This window comes from Zootoca vivipara, chromosome Z1, assembly GCF_965207765.1.
Source record: "Zootoca vivipara chromosome Z1, rZooViv2.hap1.1, whole genome shotgun sequence".
Classification (NCBI taxonomy): domain Eukaryota; kingdom Metazoa; phylum Chordata; class Lepidosauria; order Squamata; family Lacertidae; genus Zootoca; species Zootoca vivipara.
The window spans coordinates 21,046,150-21,068,080 of NC_142583.1; the positions used below are offsets into that span (position 1 = coordinate 21,046,150).

Consider the following 21,931-nt stretch of genomic DNA (forward strand, 5'->3'; position numbering starts at 1 on the left):
GCTGTGTACCTGGGTCCCCATCCGCTGGAGGCGGTTAAAGGCTTCTCAGTACTGGGTGCATGCAGTGATGTTAGTGAAGAAAAATAATAATAAGGGCGCGCGGGGGGGGGGGGGGTCCCGCCAATGCTGCCCTAGACAAGGTCGATTGTGGTTTGCATTCAGTCAGATTTATTACATGTTTTCCGCCATTTGCACTTTAGCTATGTTCTGTCTTGTTTCACTGTCTTAGTTCTTCAAAAAAAAATCAAGCAGCTCATTAACTGATCACTCGCGACCTCCAGCAAGCAATCAGCTTTCAAAAATATGCCACCCTCCAGCCAGGACAGTAGTCATGCAAGAGTATTCATTGCAGGATCAGTTTTCTTCGGTGGGTAGGTGGGTGGGTATTATGGGCGTACAAGCACACAGTTTCAGTCACTGAAACATCAGACCCTTCAAATTTGAAACCAGCTGTCCAGTCAAACCAAACTTCCCTGTGGCCCACCATTCTGCAAATATGCTTGATCTACAGCAGGGTGGTCCAACATGTGGTTGGAGGGCTACATGTGGCTGGTGGGCTGCATGAGGCCCTCACTGCCTTTTCTGGTGACCTTTGGCAACATTTGATGTTCCCCCAGCCTTCACACTGCCTTTCCAAAGCTGGTAAGCAAGGTGCTGGGCTTTGGGAAAGACGTTTGGGGGCTCTAACAAGGCCCTAGATTCCTTTCATCTCCATTGCAATACCTAGTTAGCGCTTTCCCAGCTTTGGGAAGGAGACGAGTGTAGTAATGCCCTTTCTTAACAATGCCACTTCAACAATTTCTCACAAACTGTGTGTGTGATTCTTATTTTACAATTGAAGTACCGGAAACTAACCCTTACTTCTATCTTTTCACTGCCCCTGCCCCCCCCTTTTGTCTCTGCACTAAATTTAGGGCCAATTTAGACTTTCCGGCAGCCCCGATGTGAGCATCTTGGAAATGTGTGATGACCTCAGCATTTCATTCAAGTCAAACCCAGATCTGCCACTGAGTCAGATAATCACTGCAGTGCAGTGGTTAGAGCATCAGGCCACAGCTGAAGAAATCCAGGTTCAAATCCCCCACTGGTGACTTTGAACCAGTCATCCTATCTCAGGGTTGTGAAGATGAAATGGAGGGGTGGGGGTTGGAAACCATGTACAATGCCTTAAACTCCCTGGAGGAAAGGTGGGATAGAAATGTAATACAGTAGACAAATCCCTTCTCCATGAGGAGTGGCTGATTTGCGCTAATGCAAATGTGCCATTTGTGTGAAATGGCTCCTCCGAAATCAGGATTGTAAATTGGTGCTACAAGAACTATGCAACACAAGGACATTCCAGTTCATGTAAGTGGCACCTCTGCAAACCAAAGCTCTGTTCAAGGGGTCCCCATAATTGGGGGTTGGGCAGGGGGGGGTTGTATTTTAAGATACATGCCATTCGTGCTTGTTGATCCTAAATCAAACCAATTAAAAATATAATGTTTTAAAAATTACATTGCTGTAATAACTCAAGAATTCCTGAGCTATTGTGCTCCGAGAACCTTTATCATATATCATTCATAAAGGTTCTCGGAGCACAATAGCTCAGGAATTCTTAAGTTATTACAGCAATGTGATTTTTAAAACATTATATTTTTAATTGGTTTGATTTAGGATCAACCTTTATGAATGAGGTATCATAAAGGTTCAAATCAGCTCACTTTCACAACAGAGTGTGCAGAAATGCATGTATGATATCCAGTTCATAGTAGTATTTTGTATTTTAAGTATACGGTACATTGTATTTTAAGTATACATTGTATTTTCATGTGAATCCTGTTACACATACAAAGAAGAACCAAGCAAGAGCAAAAATAGTTGAATGTAACAAATATGTAGTTACATAAAGTAATCAGTTCCAAGTACACCAAACAAGTCTGTCGAAAATATCTGTTCATTTCTTAAGAAAGAATGGCAGGGAGTATTTACAGTTCGCTCTTTGTTGTTTCATTAAAATCTTACTAAAGGGACTTCCTCCTGCAGCTACCAGTGCTTCAATATGCATGTCAAGTATAAAATTGATAGCAATATGTATCTGCTGCAGGCTGTTTTCACGTGTAAAACTTAAAATTAAGTTTTGTTTTGCTTTTTGAATAAAGTAAGCTGCCATCTATCAAGTTAGACCACTGAGTCTATGTATCACCCCACATTGTTCAAAGCACATTCAAGACACATTTAAAGCACATGGCTTCCTCCGAAGTATACTGGGAACTGTAGTTTCCCTAACACACCTGCAATTCCCAGTACCCTTCTCAAACTACAGTTCCCATGATGCTTTGGGGGAAGCTATATGCTTTAAACATGTATAATCATTATATAAATCCAGACTTTTACCCTCTGCTCGTGACTATTTGCAATCCAAATGGAACTGCATGATTCCCAGCATATGCTGTGCAACTCTTCTGATTCTTTATTTATTCATTCTTGTTGTGGTCAAAGCGGACACAACTTGTGACCTGCAGAGCTGAACATGGTCCCCCAGCTCTGCTTCAAGTCTGGGAAGTGCAGGACAAGCCACATTGTCTGTTCTTTTTATAGGCAGCAAGAGCCTGTTCCATCTTGGCTTGGTGGGCACAAATTGCGTATTGTAGGAATGTGCATATTTGTTGGCTTTATGTTCTAAGGCTGCTAAAGATCAGAGGTGGCAGAAATGGAAAACCATCTTATAAAAATGCATAACAAGACTAGTCTTTGCTGCTCCTGCCCACTGCAATTTATTGCATGCACAGTAACAAAGGGACAGGAGACAACTCCTTGCCTCCTAAAGCACCAACACATGCCAGACTACAGTTCCCAGGTTTCTTTGGGAGAAGCCAGGCCAGTTAGACCGGTATAAAACATACAGTTTTGTGTAGCTATAGCTATATTGCAATCTTATACATGTCTATTCAGAGGAAACACCATGAAGTCCAATGGGGTACGTGATTACAGGAACAAAGCCTGAATATGTGTTTCAATTGGGTGAAATGAGTGGTTGGAAATAGATATTTAAGCACATACATACATTGTCAAGACTCTCTCTTTGAGATGAACAATTCATATAAAAAATTGTAACCATTTATGAAAAATCGAAACCCTGACAGTAAGGAATTGAACTATTTAAAAACCTTATTTTGAAATGGTATCCAAATCCGGAGAGAGTGATAATAGTCAGACAGGCAGAGGGCACAGAGACAGACACAAAAGGTTGGATGCGTAGAAGCAGATTCTCATAAGTACTAAGCAGTCATCCCCATTGTTAGAGGACCAGAATGAATCATCATTTATGTAGGTAAAATCAAAGTTGACTATCTTCAAGTCCTTCTGGAGGTACATCTCGTTCAGTTTATTTAATGTCCGCGCAAAGGCGTATTTAGATGCACAGCTATAAGCTTCCCAGCTATAGACTTTCTTGAAATGCATATCAAACCACGGATTATCCTGAAAAGAAAGGGGGGGGGAAGAGAAAAATTATTACTTGTACGATAGTGTCTAAATCTTTATTGCACTGCACTCAATTGTCTTGTAGCTTGGGCATGTTATTGTGGATTTAAAAAGTATTTATCGATGCAAGATAGATTTTGGAAATATTTCCCAAACTCTTGAGTAGTTCTAATTTGTATAACTTGTGTCAGTTCTTTTTTGGGGGGGTGGGGAGGTAATCCTTCCAACAGTCAGCAGAAATTTGGATGAAATAGAAATATTTCAGTAGTTATAATTTGCTTCAGATATGTTCATTGCTATTAAAAATTAATTCTGACATTTTGAAATGGTGTATGTCATTGAAATAGAATCAGATGAGAGCGAGAGTCTCTGTCTCTCTTTCTCTCTCTTTGACAAATCAGGCCTAAGTCTTAAAAGCAGTGGCTTACAACCAGTGTGCTATGGCACCCTGGGGTGCCTTGAATTATGGTCAGGGGTGCCGCAGGAAGCACTGGCCTTTGTCCCTCTTTCCTTCCCTCCCTCCTCTGATGCCCTCTCACATCTCTGCCTCTCAAATGGTTGTGCAGCTGTTTGTTGCAGCAGCCCTGGCTACAAGCTCCCCAGGCAAATGTGCCTCTGGGGCTAGCTTTGGGATGCTTCCCAGGCCCCTGTGGGGCAGTGTGAGAAGGAACCTCTCTTTGGGGCAGGAAGACTCAGAGACCAGCTGCGGCTGCCCAGATGACTCCCAAAAGAGAAGGGAGAGGAGAGGAGCCTGAGGGAACACTCCACAAGGGTGGGTGGGTGTTTGAAAAAGGGTGAGAGGCTGCCAGCTCTGCAGGCAATGGGTGACATAACTGGGCTCCTGATCCCCACAGGGGTGTTGCAGAAAGACTGTAGTTGGTCAAGGCAGCCATGGACTCAAAAAGGTTGAAAACCTCTGCCTTAAACTTTGAAGTTCAGTTAGGCCAAGAGGTTTAGAACTTAAGACATAAAAGGAAGCAGGAAGTAGATTTGAGAGACATGGAGTGGAGACCCTGGTGAGGAAAGAAATTGCCAACTTTTATTTCTAACTTCATTTTGCTCAATAAATTAGCCAATTAAACGGAATAACGTAAGTTGCATGTGAATTCCTGCCTTTCTAGATGCTGTGTAATTTCCTATTAGTGAGGATAGTTCTTCCTTCTTCATTCAAAATGTTTGTATTCAATTAACAAAAAGTCTGGTTTACCATGTTGCATAAATGAATTTCCATAGTAATTTGAGCTCCAAGATGGCAGTGCTGAAATTGACCATAAGATAACGTACTATATCAATACTGCTTAAATAAGACTGTAATTTCCCCACATTTTGGAGCTTTAGAGAACACGGAAAGCCCTTAAACTCAAAGGGTTCTTTTTGTTGCTGCTGCTAATTGGATAAGGTTCATAGAACTGAAAGAGACTGCTTAGTGGTTTTGGCAAGCAAAAGTTGTATGTGGAGCAATCATGATGTAATTTTAAAGTAATAACTTCTTGCGTTAGTGTTTCATTCCAAAGATTACATCACAAACTGCAGTACAATGATGCCTTATAATAAAACGCAGTCCTTACAGTATCAGCTTCTTTCCCATCAATCATCTCCAAATCGTCAAGAAACCATTTTTCAGATATTTCATAATTCTCATCGAGGCCTATTCTAAAGTGTTTCACCATAGTTATTTGTACTTCTTCACCTTTTGTTACTGCAAGACAAAAAAAGAAGAAGATTTTGCACAGATGATACATTTCTGCACTTATCTGAAAATTAATTCCCTGTTATTTTTAGAAACACTATGATTTCAATTAATGAATAGGAATCAGCAGTGTCTAAAATTTGTTAAGTTTGGATACATTTAGCAGGCATATTTTATCTTGTGCAATAAGCGTACAGTACTTATTTGGAAGCAAGTTCCAAATGGCACTTACAAGTAAATGTGACTAAGATTGCCACCTCAATATACAAACACTTCAGTGGCACCGAAACATCCTGTACAGGCTGGCTAATGGACGTACAATGTTATTGATATATTAATATAAGATTGTGATGGTAAAGTTCACACTGCCTCCAGTGTTTTGTGCATTTGTCCACTCTTAGATTCTCTCACACTGATGTTGCATTCATGTTGCATCCACTAATTTGTTGTTGTTTAGTCGTTTAGTCGTGTCAGACTCTTCGTGACCCCATGGACTATAGCATGCCAGGCACTCCTGTCTTCCACTGCCTCCCGCAGTTTGGTCAAACTCATGTTCGTAGCTTCGAGAACACTGTCCAACCATCTCGTCCTCTGTCGTCCCCTTCTCCTAGTGCCCTCAGTCTTTCCCAACATCAGGGTCTTTTCCAGGGAGTTTTCTCTTCTCATGAGGTGGCCAAAGTATTGGAGCCTCAGCTTCAGGATCTGTCCTTCCAGTGAGCACTCAGGGCTGATTTCCTTAAGAATGGATAGGTTTTATCTTCTTGCAGTCCATGGGACTCTCAAGAGTCTCCTCCAGCACCATAATTCAAAAGCATCAATTCTTCGGTGATCAACCTTCTTTATGGTCCAGCTCTCACTTCCATACATCACTACATGGGAAAGGCATAGCTTTAACTATACGGACCTTTGTTGGCAAGGTAATGTCTCTGCTTTGTAATATGCTGTCTAGGTTTGTCATTGCTTTTCTCCCAAGAAGCAGGCATCTTTTAATTTCGTGACTGCTGTCACCATCTGCAGTGATAAAGGATTAGTGATCCACTAATTTACCGGCACCTAAATCTGGCTGCTGCTTCAGAGCCAGGGATTTCACCTCTTTACATGCTACTATATTAATATTATTATTAATAATAATTTTATTATTTATACCCCACCCATCTGTCTGGGTTTCCCCAGCCATTCTGGGTGGCTCCCAACAGAATTAACACAATAAAACATCAAACATTAAAAACTTCCCTAAAGTTTGAGGGGGAAAGGGTTAGGAAATAGGTGCTTGCAGGAAGAAGCCTATATGGGAAAACACAGTGTCTATCACTGTCATGTTTGATATCCTGAGAAAGATGCTCTCCACCCCAGACCATAGCTGCCAAGTTATCCCTTTTTTTAAGGGATTTTCCCTTATGCTGAATAGGCTTCCTTGCGAGAAAAGGGAAAACTTGGCAGCTATGCCCCAGACCCATGCCATTTTCTCTTCACCTCTGTACTGCTCAGGTTGCTCATCCTCCCTTCACTTTACCAAGCAGTGGGAAGGAAGCAAACAGGTCCATTTTTCTTTCACACCCCCCCCCCACAACATTGCTACCTCCTCTAACCAACTGGCTCAAGGCCAGGACCATGGTAACTTGCTTGGAGTACAGTATCTGCAAAGCCTAGGATGCATATGCAAGTGCTTTACTTTGCACACTTGGGTCTTCCAAGTTTTGCTTAGTTTCAGTGGAGCTGTCCAGGGTGCTGAATGATGGAAGATGCCATATGCCCAGTGAAGAACTGGTGTGTTTGTTGTGGTTTACCTCACACATTGACTCAGTCTTCTGACAAGCATATAAAGAATGATGTATACATATGCACTTTGTAACTGATGCACTTTGTGTGATTTGCATGATGCAACACGTGTGCGTGTTTGTTTAAAAGCCCAACTCTTAATATACTTTTTTAAAATAAAAAGTGCTATGAATATCCACAGATAATCCTCAGCATACTTACTTTGAAGTTAATCCTATTAATTCCAGTGCGGTTTATTTCTGAGTACAGCTAGATCTGTCACTTTGAACCATGATCCTGAATATATTGACTGAAACCTAAGAGCTATTTTAAATACATACACAAAGGATTGGGTATGTCCCATTGATTTTTTTTTTACATTTCCTGTTCAGAAGAGCAGACTTCTATACCATATCACAAACTGCTTTTGGAATTTTTTCACTTACTTGCTGCTTGAGAAGCACCATTCCAAATCCCTTTGTTTGTTTGCAGCTAGTTTGCTGCTTTGGAAACTGGCCACTGCTTTGCTAAATATAGCCTTCCCTTTTAAAACAATTTTTGGAAGACAAATTACATAGTTTTTCTTTGCACAACCCAGTTGTCAAGCAAATTGATTGGAACCAAGTTGCCTTTTAAGTTAATAGGAATGTGGGTGCATTGGCGGACCTTGGTGTCTCAAATTTCAGTGGCAGGTTGTGCGGTGCCAAAATCTGGTGCCCCCCGCATCTCGCCTTCCATTGGATGTAAGAGTGGTGGCACCTGCTTTGGCACCCCAGAAGCTCTGTGTCTGGTGTGACTCCAACGGTTGCGCTCCCCTAGATCCGCCTCTTGTGACTGTCAGGGTGAAGCTCTGGGTAAAGCAAATTGAGGACTGTGAATATCAAAATGAATTCCAGAGGCAGCAGTAGGTTCTGAAACTCCACAGTGACTTACTGAATCTTGTTTTGGTCTCTATATTAATTTTTGCCCAGCAGTGAAGCAAACAACCACTGGGTGTTAAGTGAGAAAAATGCAGATAGTGAAGGATGTTGTTTTGAGGGAGGTTTTGCAGATGGCCCCTGCAAAAGGGCAGCTTGAAGGAAGCTAGGGAGAGCCAATGTGTCTTCTAGGAAAAGAATCTCTCATGGCCAGCAATTCCATATATTCTGGGCAGAAACAATTTCTTCACCCCCCTTTTGTACAGTCGTACAATCTGAGGTGGTAGCCTTTGATGGTGTCCTTGCTTTTTCTTTCCTAATATTCTGGGCAGAAACAATTTCTTCGCCCCCTTTTGTACAGTCCTATTGATTACAAAAAATGTTGCTTCCCCACTGTTTCAGAAGAAAAGTCGTCTCTCTGCATTCTCTTGAGGTCTTGCATTTGGAAATATTTAGCAGCATGAAACAATGCAACCAGAAGATCCTCATATTAGTGGCATACCTCACCCCAACATGGGTGATAATAGAGCACACTGACCATACATAATATAGGTGATAAAAATATTATAAGCAGAAGATAATCAAGGATATTAAAGTCTTTGAATTTGTTGGGGTACTTTAAAAGTACCGCCACTACAAAATTATTACCGGTGCTTATATTATCATATTGGGAAGAAAAGAGGATAATCTTTCCCTAGGGTTTTGTAGGAAATTTTGCACACATACAAACTTCTGCTTAGCATCTCTGTTTAACTATCAGAATAGCTCTATTGGCGATGGTTTGTGGTGATAAATTATTGCATTGCAAAAACACCTAGTATCAAGGCTCAAAGCAGTGCAACAAATATCTAAACCATTTGTAGCTGCACAGTACTTACAAAAGAAGGAAAAACTAACAACTCCTCTACAACAGCTACCACAACTACAATTCAAACAAACCCCACAAACTTACAATATCTTCTAGCTTCACACATTTCTCAATTACTGGAAGATATACAGAACCCGTAAACACTGTTATGAGTTGGGCCAACTTGAAGTGTGCATGGAGATGTCAACAAACAATTAATTCAAGTCAATCCTGAGCACATTGGCTTGAAAATGAATGCAGTAAGAATTACATCTAATCAGAAATAGGCTTAGTACTGCAGATTGAAAAGGAAGATGCCATTTCGCTGGCACAATATTAAATGCAGTCTACCTACAGCTGACACAGTGAGATGTAAATAAGCATTTACAAACAGTCAAGCTATCAGCTAAAGACCCTTACTTAGGAGTAGGCCCCATTAAAATAAGTACAATTGAATTCTGAGTAACCATGCGTTAGAATTTACTGTAAAAGCTAGATTACTATTCTTTTTCTTGGACTTGTGGGAAGCACCAGCCTCTTAACTCTAAACACCTTCAAAGTCCAATCCCCGTCACATTTGCTTTGAAGAAAATTCCATTGATTTCAGTGGATCATAATTCCAAGCAGATGTGCTTAAGGCTGCTGCCTTACTTGGAAATAAATACCATTAATCAGAATACATCAGATTTATTGGAAATGGCATGACATTGCAGCCAAGAGACCCCCTGTCAAATATAAATATTTAACATTTGTGTTGGATTTTTTCAAAGCATCCCACACACATTATATCAGAAACATCCATTATATTACCTTTCTGCTGCAGACTGAGACAGAGAGAACTGTGGTTTCTCTACAAGGCGCCACATTAGTTCATGACTGAGGTGAGCTTTGAATCAGAAATTTCTGACTCCCAACTCACACTCTTAGTCATTACATCAGGTTGGAAAGCTTTAGCCTGGACCTTGTTAGGTCTTTTCCTGTTTACCTGAAGCACAGAGGTAGAAGCGATCTTTGCCCGAACACTCAACTTCAATGAACTCATACAAGCTTTGCCCGAGGGATTTGAACAGCTTCTTATTGAGGTCCTCTTTCACCAATGATGACATTGCCTTGGCTTTGATCACGAGTGACCGAGGCAGATGTTTTGTTTCCACACCTCTTCTCTCTCTTCCTTCTAGAGGTCCTTCCAGGAGTTAGGACCGGAGTTCAGTGTCACACGGCAATCAGGCCACAGCTCCCAGCTTGTTGGCCAGAAGACCAGCGGCCCCATTCAGAGTCCTGCCCAGCAAAAGAGGTTCCTCTTCTCTGACATAGTTTGCTGATGTGAAGAGAGATTCTCTTCTGTGGGTTTCAGCAGCCCCCTGACTCTCACAGGGCAGAGGCATCTTTAATACCAAAGCAGCGAGGAAGCCCCATTCGCACTAACTCATTTTGATTCCATTATCCCAGTCAGTTAACAGCTGCCTGGAGCTATTGATTGGGATGATCTTCCATTAAGGATATTACCACTGGCGAAAGAAGAGACAGGAGCAGCAGCTACATCTCCTCGCCCGCCCTCATCTGCAGTGCCGCTGCTGTTCCTGAACACTTAACTTTTGCCACAAGTCTACGTGCATCGTTTCAGAAATGAAGGGAAGCCAGACAGTTCTGGCTCTGAAATCACCTGCCAGTTCAGAAAGGGCTTCAGCACTAAATCCAGATCTTCACTCTCAGGACACCAGAAAAAAAAAAAATCCACCATCCGGGTTATAGTAATTCTGGAAAGCTGGTTTTTCTCAGGTAACCCTTTCCATGCTAGAGTTTTGTTCCAGTGCTATACAAATGTTGCAAAACATTTCGTTTATGAAACACTCTGTTCGCCCTTTCCCAAAGCTAATCCCTTCCACAAATATTTTTTGAAACCATTCAATTCTGCGTAGTCTTAATGACTTCCACCTGCTTCATTTCTCTCTAAGCCAGTGGTTCCCAGCTTTTCTTTTTGCCATGCTCCACCTAACCATCTCTAAAATCCTGACACACACACACCCGTGACATATATTTCTAATTATTCAAAAAGTGAGCTCCTATTCATGTGGAGGAAGCCTAAAATGCCATTAACTTGGTGTACCCAAGCTTCCAAATGGCCCCCTTAAAAATCAAATTGCCCCCCTGTGGGGCGTGTGCTTCATGTTGTGAACCATGACTAAGCCAGAGGTCAGCAACCTAAGGCCCATGAGCTGAAAGCAGCCCATGAGGGTCACTTAACCAGCCCATGAGTCGCCCCCGAACCGAGCCGCCCGCTTGGCGAGTCCTCACATGCTGTGCTAAACTGGTGCAGCGCGGGGACTCTCTTCTGCAGCTCTGGAAATTGCTTCTGCGCATGCCCAGATGATGGAAATCACTTCTGCACATGCCCAGAATCCGAAAATCGTGCAGAAGTGATTTTTGGTATCTGGGCATGCGCAGAAGCGATTTCTGGCCCCACGGACATGCACAGATGCAATTTCCGGCATAGCGCTGTGCCGGTCTGGCCCATGGAGTCTCTCCATGGGAGTGATCCGGCCTATGCCCGGTAAGCCTTGCCAACCCCTGCTCTAAGCTCTATATTTTGCCTGTTGGGTTCAACACAATATATCTCCTGTTTTTCAGAGGGATTAGTCCCATTTGGGGGGGGGGTGCTCAAAAAGTGCTAGACTGGCAAGCTACCCTCAGCTGACGACCTGAGTGGAAAGAGCATCTGTAAACACTATTGATTTTAAATAATATCTTTAATTTATCTCCTTGCTCATTAGCAGAATTGCTTTCTCTTTTCTAACTCCCCCACTCCCCCAGGGAGGCTATTAACAGCACATTTAAGCCATTTTCACAAATGATATTTAAATCAGTTTTGCATTTTCTCTGCTGCATGGAGTATTTACTAGTTAGAATGTGCCTTCCGTTTAAAATGATCTCTCATCCGCTTTCTATGTTCACACAAATAGAACAACCGGAGTAAGGAGTAAGTACCATCGCACTCAGGGTCAAATAGACAAAACTAATGAAACATCAATGTGATGACCCATTTTATTTTTAAAATCTGCTTTAGGAGGAAGTTACTGAGAGTGGGGAAGCATTAGTGGGGAGGGGGTGCCAATCCTTTCCTCACCTGACAAATCAATTATCTCCTAAAGTGGCTTTTCAAGTCAAAGGAGCCTTTGGGCTGCCATTCCATGCATCATGTGCAGTTTGGCCCTCAGCTGGTCTTACTTCTGATGACCACCTCAGCTTTGTAACTGAATTATGCTTCTTATCCCTACACTTTTATATCGCCCTCAAAGACACTTGTGCATAAACACGAGTACTGTACTATTGAACTGCAAGCAACCATGTGTGAAAGGTGCATTTTCACGGCAGTTTCCTGAATGCTCGGTAGATGTTTTATAAAGAATTTGTGTTGAAGGAGGAGCATGGAAAGTAGATTGAGAGTATATCAGTAAAAAAATTGTAGGAGAGGGGCACAGCAGTGACCTTAATGTGGGTGTCTGCTATAGACCTCCAAGAGGACTTGGATAATGCCTTCCTAAAGCAGATTACCAAAGGTTCAGAAAAGGAGAGAGAGATATAGTAGTCATGGGAGACTTCAGCTACCCTGACATCTGCCGGATTCCAAACTCTGCCAAGAATGCAAAGTCCAACAAATGCCTCTCTCTTCTTTTTGGCAATCACTTGTAGCCGAGTAAGATTGTCTTCCATAAACATGGTTTTAAAAGTGAGTCTGTAAATAACTGTGGAGGCCAATTCTGGATCCACGCATCCTTCTACAGTGGGGACATAGGTTTCCAGGCGGGAGTTGATCATAGTGAGAAGGTTTACCAAATGTGCCTTATAGAATCATAGAATCATAGAGTTGGAAGAGACCACAAGGGCCATCCAGTCCAACCCCCTGCCAAGCAGGAAACACCATCAAAGCATTCCTGACAGATGGCTGTCAAGCCTCTGCTTAAAGACCTCCAAAGAAGGAGACTCCACCACACTTGGCAGCAAATTCCACTGCCGAACAGCTCTTACTGTCAGGAAGTTCTTCCTAATGTTTAGGTGGAATTTTCTTTCTTGTAGTTTGAATCCGTTGCTCCGTGTCCGCTTCTCTGGAGCAGCAGAAAACAACCTTTCTCCCTCCTCTATATGACATCCTTTAATATATTTGAACATGGCTATCATATCACCCCTTAACCTTCTCTTCTCCAGGCTAAACTTACCCAGCTCCCTAAGCCGTTCCTCATAAGGCATCGTTTCCAGGCCTTTGACCATTTTGGTTGCCCTCTTCTGGACACGTTCCAGCTTATCAGTATCCTTCTTGAACTGTGGTGCCCAGAACTGGACACAGTACTCCAGGTGAGGTCTGACCAGAGCAGAATACAGTGGTACTATTACTTCCCTTGATCTAGATGCTATACTCCTATTGATGCAGCCCAGAATTGCATTGGCTTTTTTAGCTGCTGCATCACACTGCTGACTCATGTCAAGTTTGTGGTCTACCAAGACTCCTAGATCCTTTTCACATGTACTGCTCTCAAGCCAGGTGTCTCCCATCCTGTATTTGTGCCTTTCATTTTTTTTGCCCAAGTGTAGTACTTTACATTTCTCCTTGTTAAAATTCATCTTGTTTGCTTTGGCCCAGTTGTCTAATCTGTTAAGGTCATTCTGAAGTGTGATCCTGTCCTCTGGGGTGTTAGCCACCCCTCCCAATTTGGTGTCATCTGCAAACTTGCTCAGGATGCCCTCAAGCCCATCATCCAAGTCATTGATAAAGATGTTGAACAAGACTGGGCCCAAGACAGAACATTTCTCCCTCCTGAGTTCGAGGATCTTCAAAACCCATGACACCTTGGGTAAAGGCTGTTATCCGATTGGAGCGCTGGCAGGCCAGTGTTTCCCAGTTGTCGGTGTTTATGCTACATGTTTAAAGATTTGCCTTGAGAGAGCCTTTGAACCTCTTTTGCTGACCACCAGCATTAAGCTTACAATTTTTAAGTTTGGAATAGAGTAGTTGCTTTGGAAGAGGATCATCACTGCCTTGTTGACAAGGTCATTTCCCAGAAGGTAGGTAGAAGAAGCAACAAGGGGGAGGGGAACAACGGGGGAGGAGAAGCTCCTCCACCTGTTGAAATTCTGCCACGCACAGCTGTTTTAAGATACAGAACCTGGCGAGAGGAGGGAAGGGGAACACTGGTTGTTGTAAAGTTTCTCTCCCTCTCTGCCGTTGCCCGAGGTTTCCGTGCCCCAGGGTGTGTGTTCGCGTTCCCGCCCTTGCGCCCAGGGCGAAAAACATGCCCAAGGCTTCCCTGTTCCGCCTTCGTGTTGCCACAGGAATGAGCCCGGGGCGAGGCTGCTCCTCCCCACGAAGTGTTGGAGACGGAGCCATGGCCACCTCGCAGCGAGAGGCAAACCCTCTCTCCCCTGATGGGGATCGCTCTCCTGCCCGCCATCGCTCTCCCGCGCCCGCCTCCTTTTCGCTTCCTTGCCAGGGAGAGGCGCCGGGACGCCGACGGTTCCGCAGAGCAGCCGCCGCGGTCGCCCATCTCTGCGGACTGCTGCTGAACAGGAAAAGGTAACTCGCCCTCGGCCGGCTCCACTCTGTCTTCCCTTAAGACCCGCATGCTGAGGAGACGGAAGGCCAGTTGTTTCAGCGCCTTGGCCAATGGGGGGGATGGTAGTGCGCTCTGTGCATGCCCTGGGACTACTGCACATAAGCGCGCGCGCGCTGCCTGCCGTTCGCTGCCTTTCTTTCCGCCCCACGGGAGCCATGGCTAAAGAGAGGCATTTGCACAACTCTTTTAGTTAGTAAACAAGTTAGGTCAGAAGATCTAGAACAGGCATCCCCAAACTGTGGCCCTCCAGATGTTTTGGCCTATCACTCCCATGATCCCTAGCTAACAGGACCAGTGGTTGGGGAAGATGGGAATTGTAGTCCAAAACATCTGGAGCGCCCAAGATTGGGGGTGCCTGATCTAGAACTCCTGACTGGTTGATTTAGAGCTCGATTTCAGAGAGCTGACTCCCTGGAATGGCTGTGGAAAACTCCCAAGCCCCCAAATTATTAAATAAACACGCAGATCCCATACATTTGGGTGGATGGCGAAGCTGCATCTAGGCAGTCTTCTCACTTTAGGAAGTGTTCAGTCTAATCCTATGGAAGCAAGCCTCACTAGGTTCAGCGGGATTTCAGCAAAGTGCGTTTAGGGGTGCATCTTTACGCTGCCACCATGTTAGGGCTTTCTTCTGAGTAGGCATGGATTGCACTGCAAATAAACTCAGGGAGCATAATAGAGTAAGAAATAAGTCACAGAGTTAGAGGGAATCCTGAAGGTCATCCAGTCCAACCCCATCTGTTCCATCACCTGTTGATGGACACTCATATAGCAGCTATCTCTGGGATGGCTGCCGTTGGCCTGAGTGAAAGGAGGCGTATCTGAACCCAGAAAGTAGATAATGAATTGCATTCAAATACATTTGCAAGCCAGCAAGACCTACCCCCCACAACAGCATACAAATTGATATGTTTAATTTGACCCAACGCACACACACACACACAAGCAAAACACAGCACCCTCCAGACTCTCACAGCACCAGCAGAATAAAATACCTGTCTACATAATGCTGACACAAAAAGCTTTGCACATGTACCGGTAGCATGTACAAGAATGTATTTTCACTGTCTTCCCCTTTCCACCCCTCTTTCTCCATGTCTCTTTTCCAATAACCTCATATTTCCTATAATAATAATGTCTTACTTCGAACAGGACTGTTTTGTTTGACTAATTCAATGACTTGAAAGCAGAGACTCTGTGCGTTCTGCTATTACCCAAGAAAATCTTAATAAAAACATTTAAAAAATACAGCTTTCAGGATGTGCTGTTTTGTTTGTTTGCTTTCCCATTATCTTGAGCTCTCACTTCCATAACTTGGAACAATGTACCTCAGCTTAAATGTGATGTGCACTGCTAGCAGCAAAAGTTTGTTCCCTACCATATTAAATTAGTCTCTAATTAGTGAAATTCTATGCTTGTTTAACTCAAAAGAAGATCCTGCTGAGTTCACCAATGCTTATTCTAAAGCAAGTGTACAGAGGAATGCAGTCTGATGGCTCTTTCAAATAATATTCAGGGATGCTTCCCTGATCCCAGCCTTCCTCTTCTCCTTGCTTCTACAACTAGTAGTTCTTCCCAGGGAATTGCAGCCTGGATTGACGTCCAGGAGTCCTTATGGGACCCCAAAATAGTGTGAAGCTTGCATGCTACTGCTTTGCATGCTACACGCTGGCTGTGCATTGACATTGCTTCTTCCGTGCTTTGCTTAATATGAAACTACAGTAGTACCTTGGTTGTCAAACTTAATCCGTTCCAGGAGTCCATTTGACTCCCGGAGCCATTCAAAAACCAAGGCGCGGCTTCGGATTAGCTGTAGGAGCTTCCTGCACTCAATCAAGCTGCGTCGGACATTTGACTTCAAAAAAAACGTTCGCAAACCAGAACACACACACACACACAGCCGATTTGTTTGCAAGCCAAGCCATTCTACAACCAAGGTACCACTGTACTGTCAAAGTTCGTTTGTTTGTTTGATGTACAAATTAGTGAGATGCAAGAATAATGAACAAGTGTTTCACACACTGCCTTTCTTTCTGAATAAGATGGACTAACAAAATGCCAGTTGAAAATAATCTCTGAAATCAGCTCAATAGTTGGTTTTAGTTATAAGAATTTGATATTTACAGAACTGACAGTAAAACATACTTGTTCTGGCAATTTTACCAACATGAAAGGAGGGTGAAGCCTTGGGGGGAGGGGGAGGCTAACAACAAGCAAGAATGTACTGGTATAATTTTTTGTTTGTTTTGTTTATTTAACAAAATTTATAAAATGCTTGATTATTAGAAACCTCTAAGCAGTTACAAAAATTCAGAATGAAACATTAAAATTACTGATTAAATACAGGTGTTTCGGAATATTCAAAAGATGATTCAGTTGTACGCTTTTTCTCTATGGTTTAAGTAACTTCCTTTTAATTTACCAAGTTAGCACATGGGCCCTGTATCTTTGTATCTGCCTTATTTAAGTATTGCTTTATCTTCACCTTATTTTAGCCGTTGTATGTACCATTTATTTATCTTGATTAACACTGGGAATTTTTTGCTGCTCTCAATAATTAGAAACTTTTTAAAAAGAAAGAAAGAAAGTAAAGTATACTGACATGCAAACCACGATGTCTTTTGAGAAAGGGCTAGATAAGAATAAAAATAGATAACTATTGTGTAAGCTCCTGAATAGCTAATGCCACACTTTTTTTTCTTGTGCAGATATATTGAAAGGAGTCAAGCAGTGCAATGGGCAACATTTTATCTGGAGAGGCAGATGAACTTCAAAAGTGACTACTTGTTCAATGTCAGTGATTATTCTAAAAAACAATTTGTGAGTATTTTTTTAATGTTTCATGAGTTGTTAAATCTCTAAAAGCCTGGTTACTGTGCCCCTTGCCTGCTAGCCATAATCAGTCTGCCATCCATTTATAATATGAGGATAGTAATATTATCCTGTGCTTCAATACTTTTGTAAGGAGTACTTAGAACATAAAAATGTGAATTGCTTGGAAAACTTGAAATGTGTTCTCTTCTATCTGGTGCTGTTATTACTGGGGCAATTCAGAGCTGATCTGGGGTACAGAATACAATCTGGGGTGCAATGGGCCACATTTTATACCCATACAAGTTTATTTCTATATGAATAATTCTGTTAGATTAAAATAATGTTCAAATAAAATTATTCCTATGCTCATCTTCTAACATTGTGTATGCCATCAAATGCCAACAGTGCCCTACAGCTCTCTATATTGGACAAACAGGCCAAACCCTACGCCAAAGGATAAATGGACATAAATCTGACATCAGGAATCACAAGACAGAGAAACCAGTAGGAGAACACTTCAATTTCCCAGGACATTCTATACAAGATCTCAAAGTAGCTGTCATATTACAAAAGAATTTCAGAAATAGACCTGAAAGAGAAGTTGCTGAATTGCAACTTATTACCAAACTTAAAACCATGGAGAGACCTGGTCTGAATAGAGACATTGGATTCTTATCTCAGTATACACGATAAAGCTATTTTTAGCCATATCACACCTGGCTTTTCCCTGTAAGACCAATTGCGGTCGTTAACAGTCCCACCAGCCTTCTGAGTAATACCCCTCCCCACCCTCTCACTATATATAAGGTCCTGGTGACTTCTGGTTCAGTGTATCTGAAGAAGTGTGCATGCACACAAAAGCTCATACCAACAACAAACTTAGTTGGTCTCTAAGGTGCTACTGGAAGGAATTTTTTTATTTTATTCCTACATTGTGTGTAGTTGGGGTGGGGAGGGAAATACAATGAACTGCAGAGCCCTGCTTAGGGAAGGTTTTTAATGTTTGAAGTTTTATTCTGTTTTTAGTGCATAGCTGCCAAGTCTCCTGTTTTTCATGGGAACCCCCCGTATTTTAAACCGTTCTCCGCTGGCAGCCCGGATTGGAAAAAACCCTGTAAATCCCCTGGATTTCCTACTTGCCAGGGAGGCTCCATTTTGGATGCCAGCACCGCCCGATTTTCGGTGCCCAGACATGGGTAGCGCAGCACCAGAAGTTGCTTCTATGCATGTCAGGACATGCGTAGAAGTGGCTTCCGATGCCGCGCCGCTGCTGACCCCGCATTTTTCAGCGGGAGACTTGGCAGCTATGTTTTAGTGTTCTGTTGGGAGCCGCCCAGAGTGGCTGGGGAAACCCAGCCAGATGGGTGGGGTATAAATGATAAAAAATAATAATATTTATTTATTTATTATTATTATTATTATTACAATGCATTTTCACTTTAAATAGCTTGAAGTTACCAGAATGCATCTCTAGGTTTGAAGTCAGCATGACTCATTCCCCTGAATGTTGGATACGTACCCAGAAAAACTGGATTTCCATTCTAGCTTCTGCCATTGAGTGACCCAAGTGGCAGATCATGAACTCAGTCTTATTTCCCTACCTGCAAAGTGGAAGTAATGGTGCCAAGTGCTATTTAGGGGATTGTTTCTCAGTTGTAAGCATTTGCACGGAACATAATATTTTGTAATGTCATGCCCATTGCCTATTGCTGGCTGGCATGCCCCATCCAAAGCACTTATTTTTCTGGCAGAGCAAATCAAATGATTTGACACTATTAATATAGCACTTTTGTAATGAACATTAACAGATGAGGTGTAATTCTGTTAACTTTCCTTTTCTTTTTAAAGTGGAAAATGTTGCTTTGGATGAGAGTGTATTTATTCAGAAAATCTCTCTCCTTCTCTTAAGTCCAAAGAGTTACAGAGTTGCTCTGTTTTGTTTTTATTAACGTCAGGACTAAGTTCATTACTGGGAGAAGTTAAGGACATCAGGTTTTTTATTTGGGAACAGAGTGATTAGAATAATGTAGGGCGAAACCAAAAATTGGATGTGTTTCTAGTAAACAATGAGTTGGGCTCCAGAGAGCCCATTACATGAGGAAAAAGAACTTCCAGCTCCATTTGCTACATTACACAGCATAAGTGTTATGTTTTTGGCCTATATTAAAACCAGTTTTTATTTACTTGGGCTTTGCAATCCACTTGCGCCTCCTCTATTCTAGTTACTGTATATGCTACTCTTATATTAATCTGTTATTTATTGTTATTTTATGTGTATGTTTTGTTTTTATTTAACTTCTATGCTGTTCTATATTCAAAATAAATCTTCAAGTGATTTATATCTAATTTTTTATTTGAAACATTTTAAGCAATGCAATTAAACCAAAATAAGGTAGAAAAACAACCCCATAAATATCCAAATACATAAAAATGCAACATAATTCGTATTTATCAAAGAAAAAATTAGATACTACTAAAAGGCCCTAACATGTTGTAATACAACCAGAAATTCAGGAACCATGCTATCATACCCAGTCACTCAACAACCACTTTCTTCTTACACCCACCACATCAGTCCACCCAATCAGTTTTCACTTCAATAAAACCCTGAGTATTCAGCAACCAATCATCATGTATATGCAAATAGGTCCACTGAAGAGCAATCCAATAAGGGAGCAAATATAATTCCTACCCCACCACTCACCTGGAACAATACAAACATTGTCTCCTCATTTCTCACCTAAGGAAACTTGAGTCTTTCCCTACTTGTGGAGAGTTGAGCACATCCACCAAGCACACCTGAGACTCACCTTAAGATTCATGAAGAGCACCCCTGTCACGCTAACAAAAACAAAACAAATCTCTCTTAAAGATCAAGAATGCTCCAAGAACAATAGTTTTTAAAAAGACATGATCCCATAGGCTGAAACTGGATGGTGCTCTCAGGATCTCCAAGGGGTCTAGGCTAATTGTGGGATCATGTTTGCTACAGATAGAGCAATTTTGCTCTCAAAAGTGTTTCACAAATCTTTCGCAGTAGGCTTTAGTTCTAGGCATGCCTGTTTGGGTATGATCATTGTTAAATTCAGTGGGTTTTACTTCTAAGAAATGCAGAGGTCTATTATATAGATCCAGTATACCTTAAGGAGCGTCTCGACCCCCATCGTTCTGCCTAGACATTGAGGTCCAGCTCCGAGGGCCTTCTGGCGGTTCCCTTGCTGTGAGAAGCCAAGTTTACAGGGAACCAGGCAGAGGGCCTTCTCGGTAGTGGCACCCACCCTGTGGAATGCCTTCCCACCAGATGTGAAAGAGAAAAACATCAACCAGACTTTTAGAAGACATCTGAAGGCAGCCCTGTTTAGGGAAGCTCTTACTGTTTAACAGACCATTGTGTTTTAATATTTTGTTGGAAGTCACCCAGAGTGGCTGGGAAAACCCAGCCAGATGGGTGGGGTATAAATAATAAATTAAGCTGAGTTCCGCTTCCGCCTGCAGGAATGGCTGACCCTTGTTCCATCTCTCTGACCTTCATGAGGAATTTGGCGGTTGCTAGGGGAGTAAATGGCAACCCCCCTACCTCTCCGGGGGTTACGGAGAGGGCCCACGGGCCCGCGATGCCCCCAAACCCACCCCGACTGTTCAAGGGGTGGGGTGGGGCTTGGGCTGAAAGCACTCATGAGGTGTCGGAACTCCCGGACGCTAACCTGCATGGCGGGATCTCCATGATTAAAGAAGATAATTAGACTTAAATTCATGGACATGCTTCAGAAGGAGGGGCAGAAGCTCTGTTTACTGCCAAGGAATTTGCGCTGCTGAGGGTGAGAAGTCGAAGCTGTATTTTATCTGGAGGAAAGATTGATGGGGACGGAATGAGAAGGGAAGTGAGCTTTTTTATTTTCTTCATATACTCTACGAGTTACTTCATACCTTCCCGGACACGATGTCCTTGTTTGTTTGGAACAAACGAGAAATAAAGGATACCTGAGTGAGTAATGAACTTTATAAACTATATTGAGCATATTTTTTTGAAGTTGTAAAATTGCTGAAGAGAGAAGCCCCCCTCTAACTGGATAGTCGGAATGCCTGGAATGCGTTCAGTGGATTTATGGGGTGTGACGCACTTTGAATTTGAACAGCGATCTGAAGCTAAGTGCAGCTACAGGGCAAGGAGAGCCACAAATTTATCAAGAGTTTATGCATAATGTGACGGCTGTGTCTCTTGCCTGGAAAAGCTGTAAATTTTACAAAGATCGTTGGTTTAAAAAAAGTTTTGAGAAGAAGCGAAAGTGATCTAAGCTTTCTAAGATGGCGCTGCTCCGTGTTGAAAGACTGACGCAACAAAGAACACTCCATAAGAAGATTTATGGGGGGGGGGCGGACTGATTAAAACTCACACAGGAGAAAGAATATATGTGAAATCTCGTTTGATATTTATCTCAGCAGCTGTGGAAAAATCGGATGAAAGACGGAAACATCTTAGTGACTGGTGGGGAAAGATCGGGACTATTATTGACTTTGAGTGACGATTTGGACTTTAGAAAAAGACAGCAGTGGACAGTTGCGAGGAATCCCCAAATTTTTGAAGCATGGGAACTCCGAAAATATTATATGATTTGGCATAACATTCGGTTTAATTGATATGTATTTGTATAATTTGAAATAATGGATGTGATATAATTGTGTTTTAATTGGAAAATTAATAAAAATAGATTATTTAAATAAATAAATAAATAATAAATTAATAATAATAATAATAATGTGGAATGCATTCTTGAAGAATTATGTCTCTAAAGTATGTTGTAATCCATTTTTAGAAAACAGTCAAACCAATACA

General features: G+C 42.2%; 2 protein-coding genes across 2 annotated transcripts in view; one reads left to right on the forward strand and one right to left on the reverse strand.

The window, feature by feature from the left end:
• Positions 1 to 1,735: 1,735 nt before the first annotated feature.
• Positions 1,736 to 9,905, reverse strand: EXOC1L (exocyst complex component 1 like). The gene is made up of 3 exons (XM_035114126.3): positions 9,663 to 9,905; positions 5,034 to 5,164; positions 1,736 to 3,462 (listed from the first exon to the last, which is right to left on the reverse strand). The coding sequence occupies exons 1-3, from the start codon at positions 9,781 to 9,783 to the stop codon at positions 3,193 to 3,195; spliced, it is 522 nt and encodes a 173-aa protein (XP_034970017.1). The 5' UTR covers positions 9,784 to 9,905; the 3' UTR covers positions 1,736 to 3,192.
• Positions 9,906 to 13,962: 4,057 nt separating this feature from the next.
• Positions 13,963 to 21,931, forward strand: part of LOC132592607 (uncharacterized) — a 41,747-nt gene continuing 33,778 nt past the window's right edge. Inside the window, exons 1-2 of the mRNA XM_060278256.2 lie at positions 13,963 to 14,243; positions 16,992 to 17,103. Of these exons, the coding sequence (XP_060134239.2) occupies positions 13,963 to 14,243; positions 16,992 to 17,103 (393 nt within the window). The remainder of the gene's footprint in view (positions 14,244 to 16,991; positions 17,104 to 21,931) is intronic.

What these genes read in the sequence shown, in the direction of transcription:
- EXOC1L (XM_035114126.3), bottom strand. Translation starts at nt 9,783, where the DNA reads ATGTCATCATTGGTGAAAGAGGACCTCAATAAGAAGCTGTTCAAATCC. An exon ending in CTTCTACCTCTGTGCTTCAG is followed by an intron (nt 5,165 to 9,662) that starts GTAAACAGGAAA and finishes TTTGTCTTGCAG; the next exon opens with TAACAAAAGGTGAAGAAGTA. An exon ending in ATGGGAAAGAAGCTGATACT is followed by an intron (nt 3,463 to 5,033) that starts GTAAGGACTGCG and finishes CTTTCTTTTCAG; the next exon opens with GATAATCCGTGGTTTGATAT.